Source organism: Odocoileus virginianus, chromosome 2 (genome assembly GCF_023699985.2).
Source record: "Odocoileus virginianus isolate 20LAN1187 ecotype Illinois chromosome 2, Ovbor_1.2, whole genome shotgun sequence".
In the NCBI taxonomy this organism is placed as follows: Eukaryota; Metazoa; Chordata; class Mammalia; order Artiodactyla; family Cervidae; genus Odocoileus; species Odocoileus virginianus.
In genome coordinates, this window is record NC_069675.1 from 66,256,686 (window position 1) to 66,271,048 (window position 14,363).

General features: G+C 41.8%; 1 protein-coding gene across 6 annotated transcripts; it reads right to left on the reverse strand.

The window, feature by feature from the left end:
* Nucleotides 1-357: 357 nt before the first annotated feature.
* Nucleotides 358-13,625, reverse strand: YPEL5 (yippee like 5). Of its 6 annotated transcripts, none has more exons than XM_020890732.2 (3): nucleotides 13,480-13,625; nucleotides 2,777-2,941; nucleotides 358-1,297 (listed from the first exon to the last, which is right to left on the reverse strand). In XM_020890732.2, the coding sequence occupies exons 2-3, from the start codon at nucleotides 2,915-2,917 to the stop codon at nucleotides 1,073-1,075; spliced, it is 366 nt and encodes a 121-aa protein (XP_020746391.2). In that variant the 5' UTR covers nucleotides 2,918-2,941; nucleotides 13,480-13,625; the 3' UTR covers nucleotides 358-1,072. The 6 variants fall into 6 exon arrangements, with proteins under 6 accessions (XP_020746391.2, XP_020746387.2, XP_020746390.2 ...); XM_020890728.2 differs by lacking the exon at nucleotides 13,480-13,625 and adding an exon at nucleotides 13,171-13,414; XM_020890731.2 differs by lacking the exon at nucleotides 13,480-13,625 and adding an exon at nucleotides 12,162-12,234.
* Nucleotides 13,626-14,363: the final 738 nt, after the last annotated feature.

The following is a 14,363-nucleotide window of genomic DNA, read 5'->3' on the forward strand; positions in this document are numbered from 1 at the left end:
CTAGGAGATCTAAATCCTTTGATGTAACTATCAGGCTCTATAGACTTGTCAAAATCAATGCAAAACTGAAGAGGATATGCTGAAATGCTTTGCAAAGCATTTTTAGATAGGCTGCTTCACTTCCATTTAAAACACATGCAGAAGAAATGCTTTCTGCATGAATGCACACGGACATTCTGTTCAGTTGTTTTCTAAATGCAATACTGTGGTTTTAAACAGTATGCTTTAATTTAAACAAACAAGTATCTTATATACAGTCAATTTAGTTTAAGAGATGAAAAGAAACACTACTATGAAAATTACTTATCAAATACTCTGCTCTTTTGAAAGGTGATTTTAAAAGCAACACAGGACCAAAAACATCCAACTATTACTTTATTTATATTACTATGCTTAAGTTACATGGAAAAGACAACCAAGCAGTTCTGCCCCACATCAGGAAAAGTTTCCAATCAACACCAATCATGTGGTGACAAATAACTAGGAATGGTGACATCTTTGGGTCAAGACTGACAAGGAAGAATGGGCTCTGATGCTACGGTTCATCTCCAACAAGAATATGGCACAATGGCCAGCACAAGCAATACTAACACTGAACCTTTAGCGCTGGTCACAAATTCGGATCTCTTCTCTGAAGCTAGCAAATCAAGTGAAATAACTGGGTTTAAAAAAAAGTCTTAAAATGAAGCCCAAATAAATTTAAAAACCATGCTCTTGACACATTTTCCTTTCGAAATTTACATAAAGTACTTTTTCACTCTTAACAGCCCAGATTTTTTTCCTCACATAGCCCACCATGTAGCTGCAGATAGACTATTCTGCCTCAAGATGTAAACACAGGGGGAAAAAAAAGGCATCTGCATAATATTCTCTCTACACACTGCTGTTGGATGGAAAATAGAAAATTTAAAAAAAAAAAAAGGAAAGAAAGGAAGGTTCCATCATAGATTCTCACAACCTCTTGTTCCGCAGTTCATGAATCCGACTCTGATGCTAAGGTGACAGTGTATGTAAGTAGATTTTTGTTTTCAGTGAAGGAGACCTGGGAAAAGATGGATTTCTTTCTTTTTCTTCAAGAGTTATCAGATGGTACATGCTCCTCAAAGCCCTCACTTTCTCGAACTAGAGCGCGTTCCAGGATCACACGACCTTCCTTATAACGCTGGCTGTCTTCAGTGGCAAACTCATAGATCCATCCCAGTTTGCTATTGCAGTTTTTGCAGCTCACGTCTCGAACCATGTGGCGGCCAGTGAGCATGACCCGATCTTGAACTTCACTATACTGTAGGTTAACTACCTAAGAAACACATGAAAACAAAATTGCAAAGGCATGTAAATTATCTGCCAAAAACAGTACACAATATTTTTGTTGGTGAAAGAACAGCAACTTCAGAAAAGCAGATAGCAGTTGTTTGTCAAACCTGCAACGCACTTTCCAAGAGTTATTTTTGACAAACTGCTAGGACAGGTAAACACCTGTACTGAACTGGATATGTAATGCAATCATGTATTGTATTACCCTAAGCCACCCTATTTATAGACATTAATTATGCTTCTGTGTTATAGTGAAGAGTCTTTAACTTGGGGTCATAAAATGTAGGTCTGGGTCCAACCGTTATAATTAACCCTTCAATGATGAGTGTAGACAAGGCTACCAATATAGAACAGCCTAGTATACAGCAGGTATTCCATAAAAAGAAGTTTGTAAAATTTGTTTCTGAAACAATTTTATCTACTAACAGACTGGGGATAGGTTGTAATATATGGTTTTCAAGTGGGTTCAAAGAATCTATGGAAGAATTTCCAATGACTCTGAACACCTAATAACCCTCCATGCTTAATTTTTCTGTAAAGAGCCAGATATTTTTGACTTTGAAAAGGGCTATCTGGCCTTTGTTATAGCTATTAAGCTCTGCTGTGGTAGCACAAAAGCAGCTGTAGATAATACACAGATGAATAAACATGGCTGTGGTTCATTAAATTTTACTTACAAAAACAGGCAGTTAGCCTGCCATGGTGTGCCAACCCCTGCTCTATAACTAAATAAAGACCAAGATGTTTATACACTATCAATTCTTTCAGAGAAAATACTTGTTTTTAAATGGTAGAGAGGGGTGGCCCCTGGGGAAGTTTAAGTTGAATATCTAAGAACAGTACCTTGGACTAGTTCTGTAGTTCAAGGATATTTGGAATATCTAGAAATTCAACTTTGCTAGTACACATTAGACTCCAGGAGGCAGAATCACATCAACCAATTTGAAAGCAAGCCAGAAATGAGAGAAGGAGGCAGACTATACATTAATCTGTAAGTCAGGAAACACTTCAGTTAGCAAACCTATTAGCCAAATCATAATCAGAAAGATAATTGGTAAATTAGAGCAGGAAGTGGGTTAGATGATCCTTATTCACTTGCACTGTCAAACTACAACAGCTTAATGCAGCTATCTCCCTTTAAAGGTAAATTAGTGCTATGGGGGTGTTTCAGCCCCTTCAATAGTCTGTGAGGTCACTACCACATTCTTACCCTGAGTGTCTCCTGAAGTAATGGAGATCACCCTTATCATAACACAATCCTTAAAACCCTCAAGCTTAAAAATCACAAGTCTAGTAATGCTTTCCTGAAGTCCCAAAGACAAACTAGCAGGCAATTTCTATGGAGTGCAGCTTTCATTCTGAATCTTCTTGGTATCTCCATGCTCTAAGGGGTATTCTGATACTGCTATCAAATATATCCACTGAACCCACTGAGAAAATGAAACCAGTTTTCCCCACAAACCTTGTTAAAAAGAAATGCTCTGCCAGTGGCGCCTGTGAATCGAGTGGAGATGAGTTCCGAACGGTTGGTCAGGATCGTATCGCAGTTTGCACAGGAAAACAGACGGGTACCACCGATATGATCAAGGAAAATCCTGCCCATTTTTATAGCTGAAGCTCTAAAAACCTGTGAACAGATGAAAAAGGACAAGAAATGCATTATGATTTTTTAACTTGTTTGGATCTACTTAGGTGTCACAGAGAACCATTTATATACACATATATGATCTCTTCATAGTACTTAATACATGAAATAGCTGACTCTGAATGAAAGGATCCAAAGTCCACACATGGACCAAACAAATAGGCAAACTCAAGCTAAGAACACTTCAGAAGCAACGAGTCAAGGGAGTAAATATTCTCATTAGGAAGGCCAAAGAATATCCCTTCTCTTTTGATTGGTATGAAAAACGCAAGAAGACAGTGTGCAATATCAAACCAAATGATGAGAAACACCAGCAGAAAGGTGAGAAAAACGGTTAAGCACAGGGTTCTCCATTCTGGAGAAGGAAATGGCAACCCACTCCAGTATTCTTGCCTGGAGAATCCCATGGACAGAGGAGTCTGGTGGGCTATAGTGCATGGGATCGCGAAGAGTCAGACATGACCAAGCAGCTAACAAGTATATATTCTGAGTATCTGTAATTTGAGAAAAGACTTATGGGACAAGAGTGTGTAACCTGGTTTGAGAGCACGCGGTGCCTGGTTTCTCTGGTCATCAGGTGCATCAACAACCATGTAGGTGATGGCACTAAATTAGTAAGTTTGAGTCTGGGGAGCACTGTACTAGGTGCCTTGTTGTTGCTGTTTAGTCGCTAAGTCGTGTCCAACTGTTTTGTAACCCCATGGGCTGTAGGCCACCAGACTCCTCTGTCCATGGGATTTCCCAGGCAAGAATACTGGAGTGGATTGTCATTTCCTTCTCCAGAGGATCTTCCTGATCCAGGGATTGAACCTTCATCTCCTTCATTGGCAGGCGGATTCTTTATCACCAAGCCACCAGAGAAGCTTTACTTATTTCAGAATCATCACAACAACTCTGTGAGGTTGTCACCTCCAGTTCACAGATTATTCAAGGTTACTAACTGGTCAAAAGTCACACAGCTTTCAAGTACAGAAAATCATGACCAGAATATGGCTCACTCAAGTCAAAGCCAAAATTTTTCCATTACTCTAACAATGACTCCTCTAAGAAGAGGACATACAAGATGGTCTAGGCTGGCATAAGGCTAAGAAAATAAGAAAAGAGAAGAGAAAGATGAGCCGTTATTATATAACTTACTATATCTAAGAAAGTCTTTTGATTCAATAAATCACAGAAGTGCTGAAACATTGGGGAAAAAGCTCTGAATCCAACTTTTGAAACAAGGATAATCACACTCCAATATTTTAAAAGTTAATACATGCAACTTCTTAAATTCATTGCAATTACTCTCCCAAAACAGCACATTTTTCGAGATCTAGGTATAATCAAGAATACACCGTAGCTTTTCATTTTAAAAAGAATGTATTCCTTTGTGTAGTGATCAGCTCCTGTGTTTCAAATACTTAATATTATTTGTCTTTAAAACACCATACAGAGCTGATACAGCTACTGCTATGGAAAAGAAAAATGTAGAATCCATGTGCAATCCAGTGTCATCTTAAACTTGGGGAAATTCCATTACAAATTAAAAAGAAAATTCCATTCCTTCTAACATCTGTCAACTTCAGCCATGAGGCAGTTTTAATATCATCAGAAATGTGACATTTCTGTCACCAAGATAATTATGACTCCCACTAAATACTATGATATGAAAGTTCAATAAGTAATGAAAAACAAATAGTAAATATACAATTTATAGCTAGTAAACAAGAGTGTCAACAAATAAACCCTGGGTAAAAACATAAAACTTAAAAAATGACATTTAGCTTTCTTGATTATATTTCTGCAAAACAACAATAAAGGACTTGTTGCCTATTGTTTCAGTCTTTAGGATAGAATTACTTTTCCCAGATGCCTAAGAACAGTATTTGTTACACAAAGCTCAAAGGGTGCAAATCTAAGGCCTGCTGGCTGAATTCATTTGATGGCATAGGAACACAGCAGTGAACAAAACAACCCTTCCCACACCAAAACATTAGTGTTCAATTAGGCCCAGGGGTTTTAGTTTTTAATAAAAAAGTTGAGAATCATTTAAAATTTGAGAGATTTCATTAACAGCCTGTTTTGAGCCATTCTTTTTAAACAATGGGGAGAGCTGGCAACACAGGACATATATTCTCATATGGCAATAACTGGATAAAGTTGAGAGGTGCCTTCAACTCTCCCCACAAGGCCATTTCATTTGCTTTTTATCTATTTTGTGCCACATAATTACTTTACCTGTAAGACATCTGAGTTTATGACCCCTGATCCAAATTAAGCATTCAGTGATCCTGTGAATAGTTGATTTTGGTCATGTTTCTTACTACCAGTCATTTACAGAAAGGAATCACCAGCAGGGTTTTATGGTAACACCTTTGAAGATGTACTCCTCAGTTTTTATTTCTCTGAAAACTAGTATTTGTGTGGTCATTTATCCTCCAGCTTGGGCTCCGAGGAACTGTTATTTTCAAGCCAACGTTTCTTCAAACTGTTAAATACAATACTCATCTAACTTACTTCAACAATAATTCAGGAATAACCAGATATTTTTTACTTGACTGATAGCAGATGCAATACTACTGAGGAAAATATTCTGGACTTCAAAACAAACTCTTCCTATACCTTCTGCCTATGTCATTCTATCTTTGGTTCAGTATTAATAGCTGTGACCATTTGCTCACTACTGGATACAGGAAGACTATTTCTAAATGGGGTAAATAGATTTAACATCATGCTTTCTCTTTCTTGCTTCAAATTCAGACTATTTTTAACTTTTACCCAACTATTTTTACTGAATTCAGTTACATGATTCATTACAGACCAAAAATATCTATACAGACTCACTATTCCTAGTTGTGGTTGCCATGTATAGAGTTCTATATATGTATATATAGAACTGTAAAATGTAGTTCTCATTTGCCAAAAGAGATAAGCTACAATGCCAGATAATCAATCAGAAGTGAGCAAAACACTGCTTACTGTCAAAGGTCTCTGGAACACAGAAAACCCTTCACAGACCATTGAATTTCACGTGTTAGGCCTTCACCTCACCAGGCTAGGAGTGCAACCAGCGCTCATCTCCCCTGTGCACACTCAGGAGACTGATGGCAAGCATACCGGCACTTCACCACAGAAGGGGAAGGTCATTTAAAAGCTATGGCCCAACACCTGAATTAGGTTTCTCTGGACCTAGGCAATATATTGAACTCTGCCTTAGACTTGACATTTAGTATCAACATCATATGGGACACTGCATTCAGTACTTCACTTATCACATTCAACCTTAATAATTTCTTAGTAGGTATGTATTATCCTACTTTTGTAGAGGAAGACATAAAGGCTGTAACTTTATGAAACTGGCCAAACTGGGATCTGAACTAAATTCTGCTCCAGCTCTTTTAACCCCACTTACTCTCTAGTGACCAGAAAAGACAGCCAACTTCAGTCATTCTCCCTCAGATTTCTCACACACCTCTCCTGCCTCCATGCTGAGCCACCTACATTCCCTAACTTTGCTGGTGGCAACTCTAATCCCTCTCCTAAACTAGAAACCCTGGCAACTTCTCTAAGAAACTGCAAAATTGAGAAGACCTCCTAAATCACTTTTAAAGGTCTTTCTTCCTCATTCTTCATCAATAACTTAGTTCACATTCTCATCACTTCTAGAGCTACAAAAGTAAGGTACTTCAGCCTTATGTACTTATAAAAGGCATGTACTTCAGACACCCCTTTCTAAGAGCTTATCCTGTCAGAAACTTTTTACCTGATAGGATAGTATATAGCTTATTCTTTAAAATCAATTTTCTTAAAGGAATAATTGACATAAAATTTGGCCACTGTTAAGTGTACAAATGAATGATTTTTAGTAAATTTACAAAATTGTGCTACCGTCACCACAAACCAGCTTTTTAGAATATTTTCATCATCTCCCCAAATCCCCACAAACCCTTCCACAATCAATCTCCTCCTAACTGTTTTTACATCCAAATTATTTTCCCAGTGTGTACATGTACACACTGCTATGTTTAAAATGGATAACAAAGACTTGTTATATAGCACATGGAACTCTGCTCAGTGTTACGTGCCAGCCTGAATTGAAGGTGGGTTGTGGGGAGAATAGATACATGTATATGTATTGCTGAGTTCCTCTGCTGTACACCTGAAACGACCACAGCATTGTTAACTGGCTATACCCCAATACAAAATGTTTAAAAATAAATTAATTAAAAAAAAAAAACTAAATTATTTCCCAGGTATGCTAATCACCTTGCTTGGACTTAAAAGAGTAACAGTATTTTCAGTCACACATTTGTAAAATATCTTAAGTGTGAGCTGCTTTCACAGACGACTAACGTTCTCTGTGTTGATTCTGAGGGCACTTACTGTGTCCTTAAGGAATGCGTGTTTTGGAATCAGTGTTGAAGTTCAAGTTTATAACCAAAATTCTGCCAAACCTTTGGTCCTCTGTTAAAGACCAGTTGACCATATTTATGTGGGCCTGTTTCTGAGCTCTCTATTCTGTTCCACTGATCTATTTGTCTATTCCTTCACCAACACCATACTGTCTTGATTACTGTAGATATATACTAAGTCTTGAAGTTGGCTTCCCGTGTGGCTCAGCTGGTAAAGAATCCGCCTGCTAAGTGAGAGACCTTGGCTCGATCCTTGGGTTGGGAAGATCCTCTGGAGAAGGGAAAGGCTCCCACTCCAGTACTGTGGACTGTATAATCCATGGGATCACAAACAGTAAGACACAACTGAGCAACTTTCACTTTCTTTCTATACTAAGCCTTTAAGTTGGGTACTGTCAGTCTTCTGACTTAATTCTTCTCCTTCAATATTGTGTTGCCTCTCCCAGGTCTTCTGCTCTCTATAGAAACTTTAGAATCAATTTGTTGAGATATTCACAAAGTAACTTGCTTGAATTTTGACTGAGATTGCACCAAATCTACAGAACAAATTGGAAGAAATGACATCTTGACAACATTGAGTCTTCCTATCCATGAACACACAAATTCTTTCCATTCATTTAGTTGTTCTTGATTTCATTCATTAGTTTTATATTCTTCCTCACATAGATCTTGTACACACTGTTAGATTTATACCTAAATATTTCATCTTGGGGGGGGGAATGCTAATGTAAATGGTATTGCATTAATTTCAAATTTCACTTGTTCACCACTGGTGCTGATTTACACATCACACACACACATACACACTAACAAATAGGATACCTTGTTCATTAGTCTGGCTTATTGCTGAATATTTTCTTTAAAAGCAAGGGTCAGAAAACTAAGGCCTACAGGCAATAATCAAGCTCACCACCTGTTTTTGTATGGCTTACAACATAAGAAAGCTTTTTATATCTTAAGATGGTTGGGGAAGAAACACCAAAAGAACATTTTTGTGACACATGAAAATTACATGAAATCCACATTTCAGTGACCATACATAAATTTTATTGGAACACAGCCAGACCCATTTGTTGATACTTGGCTCCTTTTTCAGTATAATGGCAGAGTTTGAGTAGTTGCTACTGAAACCTTATGGCCCACAAAGTTCACAATATTCACCATCTGGCCCTTGAAACAAAGTGCACTGACCCTTGCTGAAAAACTTGTTCAGATAGCAAAAGAGCTCTTCATTTAGAAAGTAGGCAATCTTTCTCAGGAAAAAAGTAAACTTGGTTGGCATTCAGGTTTAAGGATCAACAGGAATATCTGACACAATCAATTTAATCCCACTTCCATTTTCTTCATGGGTTTTCTAACTTAAGTCTTCAACTTTCTGTAGCAAGTTCAGCATGTTGAAGATCAACAATACATAGATTATAAAAATAGAAAGTATAACTAGCTGCTGCCTCCTCCTCTCTCCACCCCCAGGATTTAAACAACGTATCCCAAATACTGGAACTCTGGGTTCAAATTTTAGCTCTGCTGCTTAAAAGTTGTGTAAACTTTGGATAAGGTATCCTCACCTGTTTCTTCATCAATAAAATGTGGTATCAGTATTCATCTCTGAGCTGTGGAAATTACATGGAACTACACTGAGAACAGTGCCTGGCACACAATAAATACTAAATAAAGGTAAATCTAATAAAACTAGATTACCTTCTTCAACATTCTCCACCCTAACCTCCCTCTAATTACAGATGAAGAAAGCAAGGTTCAGAAAGAAAATAAAATCAACAATTTAATTAACTAGCTTCATTTCTTGTTAACCATGGCAAAGCTAAGTGACCAAGTGACAGAAATGACATGCAGAAGGAGAGCTAGAAACTTTTGAAGCATCTCAAATTCTTAGTATAATAATTCTAGGTCTTAAAATAGGCACTTACCCTCCCTGTAACTAATAATCCAGTTCAGATTCAATCCTGGCAAGCAGAATTCACAGGAGGAATCACACTCCCCAGCCCTAAAAATACCAGGGAGGCATCTCTAAGAACCCTCTGGTAGGAAAACACCCAGTTCACAGACTGTGTTTTGTTTTTTAAATTATTTCCTCAGGGCATTGCCACAGACAACAGAACACACACTCCACCCAACTCTATCACTGGACAGATAAGAGGGGCTTTTCCATTACTCTAGGAGTTTGTGGGCAAATGCAAGATGCAAAGACTCTCTCCTGCAGGGACCTAAGTGTGCAGGAGCCTAGTGCAGAAAGGGTTAAAGGAATCTGCCCCTCCAGGAGAGCCTCTGTGTTGCAGAAGTCTGGCTGAAAGGGAAACATGCGAAAACAAGCTGGTATATCTAGTTTTCAGTCTCTTCACTCTCCAAAACAAAAGGAACAAAACCCAAAGACAGCCCTTGGCTGATTACTATAATTAACACTTAATCTCTACTGTAATCTCATCAACTATTTCATACTGATTTATGGTAAGTTCTATTGAAAATCTACAAGAGAAAATAATAAATTGACTTTGATCCATAAAACCAATTCTCCAATTTTTGTACAAAATATTCACCAAGTCAAGGTTTTGGTGAAACAAGTTGTGCTTTCCTCTAGTTCTCTTATAAAATGTGACCAGTTTACTTTGCTGTTTCAAATGACGTTCTAGTTGTGGCCTCAGGTCTTCATTTGACAGTAACTTATATTTTTCTTTTTGCTCTCCAAATAATGTCTTGTTGCTAAATGTTTTCCAAGTTTATTATGTTTCTATAATTCTGTTTAGTCATCACTTGAAAATAAGACTAGTCATGTAACTCGGGGAGTCAGCTAAACAATCTGAGTTGGTAATCTCACCAAAACAGTTTTTGGCAAGGCAAACTCAAGATCTCTCTACTTTGTCGTGATGCAATACCATGAGTCAAAAAAGTCTCTAACTAGATGGACTGGAGTATAATTCAACTGTCTGGTTTCCTGATTCATGTGTGAAGTAGCAAGTTTCATGTCACAGCTAACATTCAGTTCCTACACCACCACCATTACTACACAGGATTACCAGAGAAACTGATACTAGTTTATACAACCAGTTAGGCACTATGAAACCTAAAATGATACTCTCAGCAGGATTATACTTAGTAGGACTATCTTCACATCTGAATATTTAGAACTAGCTTCACATCTCATGGACTGTTTTTTGGAGGGTAGTAGCTAGTTTAATCTCACATTTAGACTTAATTTTGGCCTTAATTCCCTTCCTTTTTTATTTTCTAAACCTTTTTTCATCCTCTCCTACCACTTAAATAAAGCAAAGGCAACTAAACCTAGGCAAAGGTCCTCAAGGATCCAAACAGATATTTCAGATGTAGCAACATGTATTTTTTATGTTGTTAAAATCCAATTTAGGTTCCTGTATAGAGTTAAACAACTTTCTTAAGCACATTTCATTAACATGCTCTCGTATAGATAAGATGGCTGCCAGATATAAACTTAAAACAAAACATGCCCCATCAAAGGAGCAGGCCTGTATTGGGCCTTGAGCTGGGTGAGAATGTGCTAAAGGAAGACACTGGTCACTTCCAAAGAGCATGACATTTGCCTGGTATTCTAGTACAAAAGTGAAAGTTGCTTAGTTGTGCCCCACTCTTTGTAACCCCATGGACTATACAGTCCATGAAATTCTCCAGGCCAGAATACTGGAGTGGGTAGCCTTTCCCCTCACCAGAGGGCTTCCCTGATAGCTCAGTTGGTAAGGAACCCACCTACAATGCAGGAGACCCCAGTTCGATTCCTGGGTTGGGAAGATCCCCTGGAGAAGCGATAGGCTCCAGTATTCTCAGGATTCCCTTGTAGCTCTGCTGGAAAGAATCCACCTGCAATGAGGGAGACTTGGGTTCTATTCCTGAGTTGGGAAGAAACCCTGGAGAAGGGAAAGGCTACCCGCTCCAGTATTCTGGCCTGGAGAATTCCAAATACAGTCCATGGGGTCGCAAAGAGCCAGACACTTCAGAGCGACTTTCCCTTTCTAGTACAAAGTACCAAATTCCTTTAGCTCCACCTTCTAAGCCTCCAGGCCTTTTTTTCTCTCCTAAGCCTCTGTTTGCCCAATAGCAATCCAAAGCCTCTTCATTTTCTAGGTCTAATCAATACCAATCCACTTTATAGAACGCTTCCTATTTCATTCTTATTTCTCATTGTCCCATTTTTGAACTCTCATACTACTCATTTTATAAATTACTAATATTTAACTGTTACCCTTCATTTCCCTATGCCTTTTTACTAAAAATCATTAGTTTCTAGAGAAAAGTTGGCAATTTCCTTGCAATTTCCTTCTCATCTAACACACAGTACAAGTATGCAATAAACCTTTAGAAAAAGATTACACCAAGACCCTTCGCATCTGGCACAAATATGTACCCTGGATACACTGCATACATTTTGGGTCATCTTTGTTGGAACACAGCAGCTACACTATGTGCGTATGTGCGACTGTGCAAAGTTAGCTAATACCTTATTATCCTCAGCTATTTCACCAGCAAGTCTAACTTTCCGAAAACACAAGGTCAGCCTGAGATTACTTTGTTTCCATCTGTCAAGGAGATCTGCAATAAAAATCCTCAGACTACCAACAGGGCTCTGTAAACAGAAAAAAATTTAAAAATAAATGAGCTGTCCACCTTCCCAGACCCTCCTTGAAAGAGAAGACTAATAGATGTCGGGATAAAACAGATCTTTTTAGTATTTCAGTTTTCCAGCTTCCGCTGTCCTCAATACTCATTGTCCTACCTACAAGTGCAGATTAAACGAGAGGCCAGAGCGTGCCTACCGCCCTACCAACCAGGAGAGGAAGGATGCAGCTCGCCGTGGGGACTGCAGGCGACCCCCTCGCCGGGTGTGAACAGCCGCAGCCGCCCAGGCCCCGAAGCCCCGGCTGGCCCCAGCTGATTGCCGGCACGTGACGCCGCGGACCAATCGGGAGCGGACGGGGCCCGAGCGCGGCGCGGCCCGGCCTCCTCCGGCACAACAAACAGAGGCCGGAAACAGCTGAGCGGGCCGCCCCGCGGCCCGGGTCGCCCGACGGCCGCCCAACAGTCGCGCCACGCCCTCCAGTCAAGTGGGCGGGGACCCCTCCCTCGGCCCGGGGTCTCCTGGGGCGCAGGAGGGCAGGGTGGCGGGCATCCAGCCTTTGCGGGACAGCAAACAAAAGCCACCACAGCCAACCCGCCGGTGGCAAGTGCCAGCCGAGTGAGGATGTGGCCCTTTTGAAGGACGGGCCACACCGTGGCGTTATTACGGCCGCATATTTCAGAGTCGAGTTTAGACTTCACTTCGTGGCTCCCGCGGCGACCTCCGCGGCGCGGAGCCCGGGGCGCGCCCCCGACGCTGCGGCGGGGACGCGGCCCGTGGGGGCGGGGCAGCCGAGGCTGTGGGGTCGCCGGCCAAACAGCCCGCGGATCGGCTGCCTGAGGCCCCGGCCGCGACGTGCAGGGCCTCCGAGGTTGCGCTGGGGCTGGAGGGCGCGGGCGCCGAGGTGGGGGTCGCGGCTGTTGCGATCGCGCCAGTCGCCGGGGTGGCGCGGCGGGGGCGGGCCGACGGCGGCCGCCGCGCCTGGGCCTCACAAAGAGGAAACAGGCCAGCTCGTCAGTCCGCAGCCCCGGCACCAGGGCCCGCCCAGAGGGGCGAGGGTCGGCCGCGCTAAGACCTCCGAGGGAGGGCGGAGAGGGAGAGGCACTTCCTGCCTGGGCCCCCCGCCCTGGGCTGATCCAGAGTGTTTCGAAGCCTCCGATCCGGAGAGGCGCCTGAGCCCCTACCCGGCCCTGAACCCAGCCCCCGCCCGCCGCACTCACCCCGAGCGGCTGTGAAGTCGGCGGCCGCCTGCGGCTTTTCGCTTCTCAGCTGGGATGAAGCCCCTTAGCCACCAGAGCCTTCAGGTTTAGTCAGGCCCTGGCCTTGGCCCCGCCTCTCCCTGGTTGGGCCTCGGCGTCAATCACCCGGTGTAGCTCCGCCCCTCGAACAGTCGGCTCTCCCGGTTGGTCCAGAACGCCTTTCATTTCTAGGCCCCGCCCTCTCCCGGGTATCCTGCCCCTTCCGCTGGGCCCCGCCCCTTCTCTGGCGCACCCTCCCCCACTCCCTCTCCAGTCTGCGTCTATACCCACCCCTCCGAGAAGCCGCAAGACCCGGGGCAATCTCCCTGCAGCTCGCCCCGCCCCGATCCAACACCCAGGACCCGGAGAGCCAATCAAAGAGGCTAACTCTGCCCCCTCTCCAGAGGCAGCCAATGTGGAGAGACCTAAGATCCACCCGCTTCCCAGCTGAGAGCACACAACATAGCGTCCACGTGAGTCAGCTTCTTAAAGGAGACTGCCCAGCCTTTCTAACAGAGGCAGCTGTGCGACATCCCGCGTCATCAGCGTCACCAGGTGGTGGCTAGGGCCTAGTTTCCTGAGGCCTAGTGATGACAAATGAAAACAGACTGTTTTTCTAGCAAAGCAGGTACCCAGATAGCTTAAATGCACCATGTAATTAATTTTTTTGAGATTGTTTCCTCTTTCTTGCCCTTATAGTAGGCCACGTTTTACTTATAAAGCCCAAACCTTTAAGTGTGGGCATACGGGAACTCCTGAAGAAAGGATTTTTCTAAGTGTGGCTGAACTTTATTCATAACTACCTGAGTTCTTTCTTGGTGGTGGAAGCGATTATGCAGAAGATGAGAAAATTCAGACTCTTCTACTTGAAGAGTTTCTGCTTCAGAGAGGTTGGAGATTTGTTGAAAAGGATTGAATTCCCTTAATACTCGTCAATGCTTAAGATGGAAAGTTTTGTCTCTCATTAAATTAGAATTTCCAGGGTAGTTACTTTAATGGTCTTTGGGTGACCTTCAGGATAAAGCAGAAATGTTTGACGTTCCTCTTTCTTAGGTAACAAACAGTAACATCTGAAACTAATCTCCGAGGTGCTTAAAGCTATCTATAGTGGGACAGAGGTTTTAGCAAATCCTAGCATCTGATTCTTCACCAAGCCCCAAAACTCATCAGTATTT

Bases quoted from the DNA above. Each gene is read 5' to 3' on its own strand.
- YPEL5 (XM_020890732.2), bottom strand. From the start codon at position 2,917: ATGGGCAGGATTTTCCTTGATCATATCGGTGGTACCCGTCTGTTTTCC. The intron at 1,298-2,776 runs GTTTGTGGGGAA...TGTGTTTCTTAG, and splicing joins GAGCATTTCTTTTTAACAAG to GTAGTTAACCTACAGTATAG.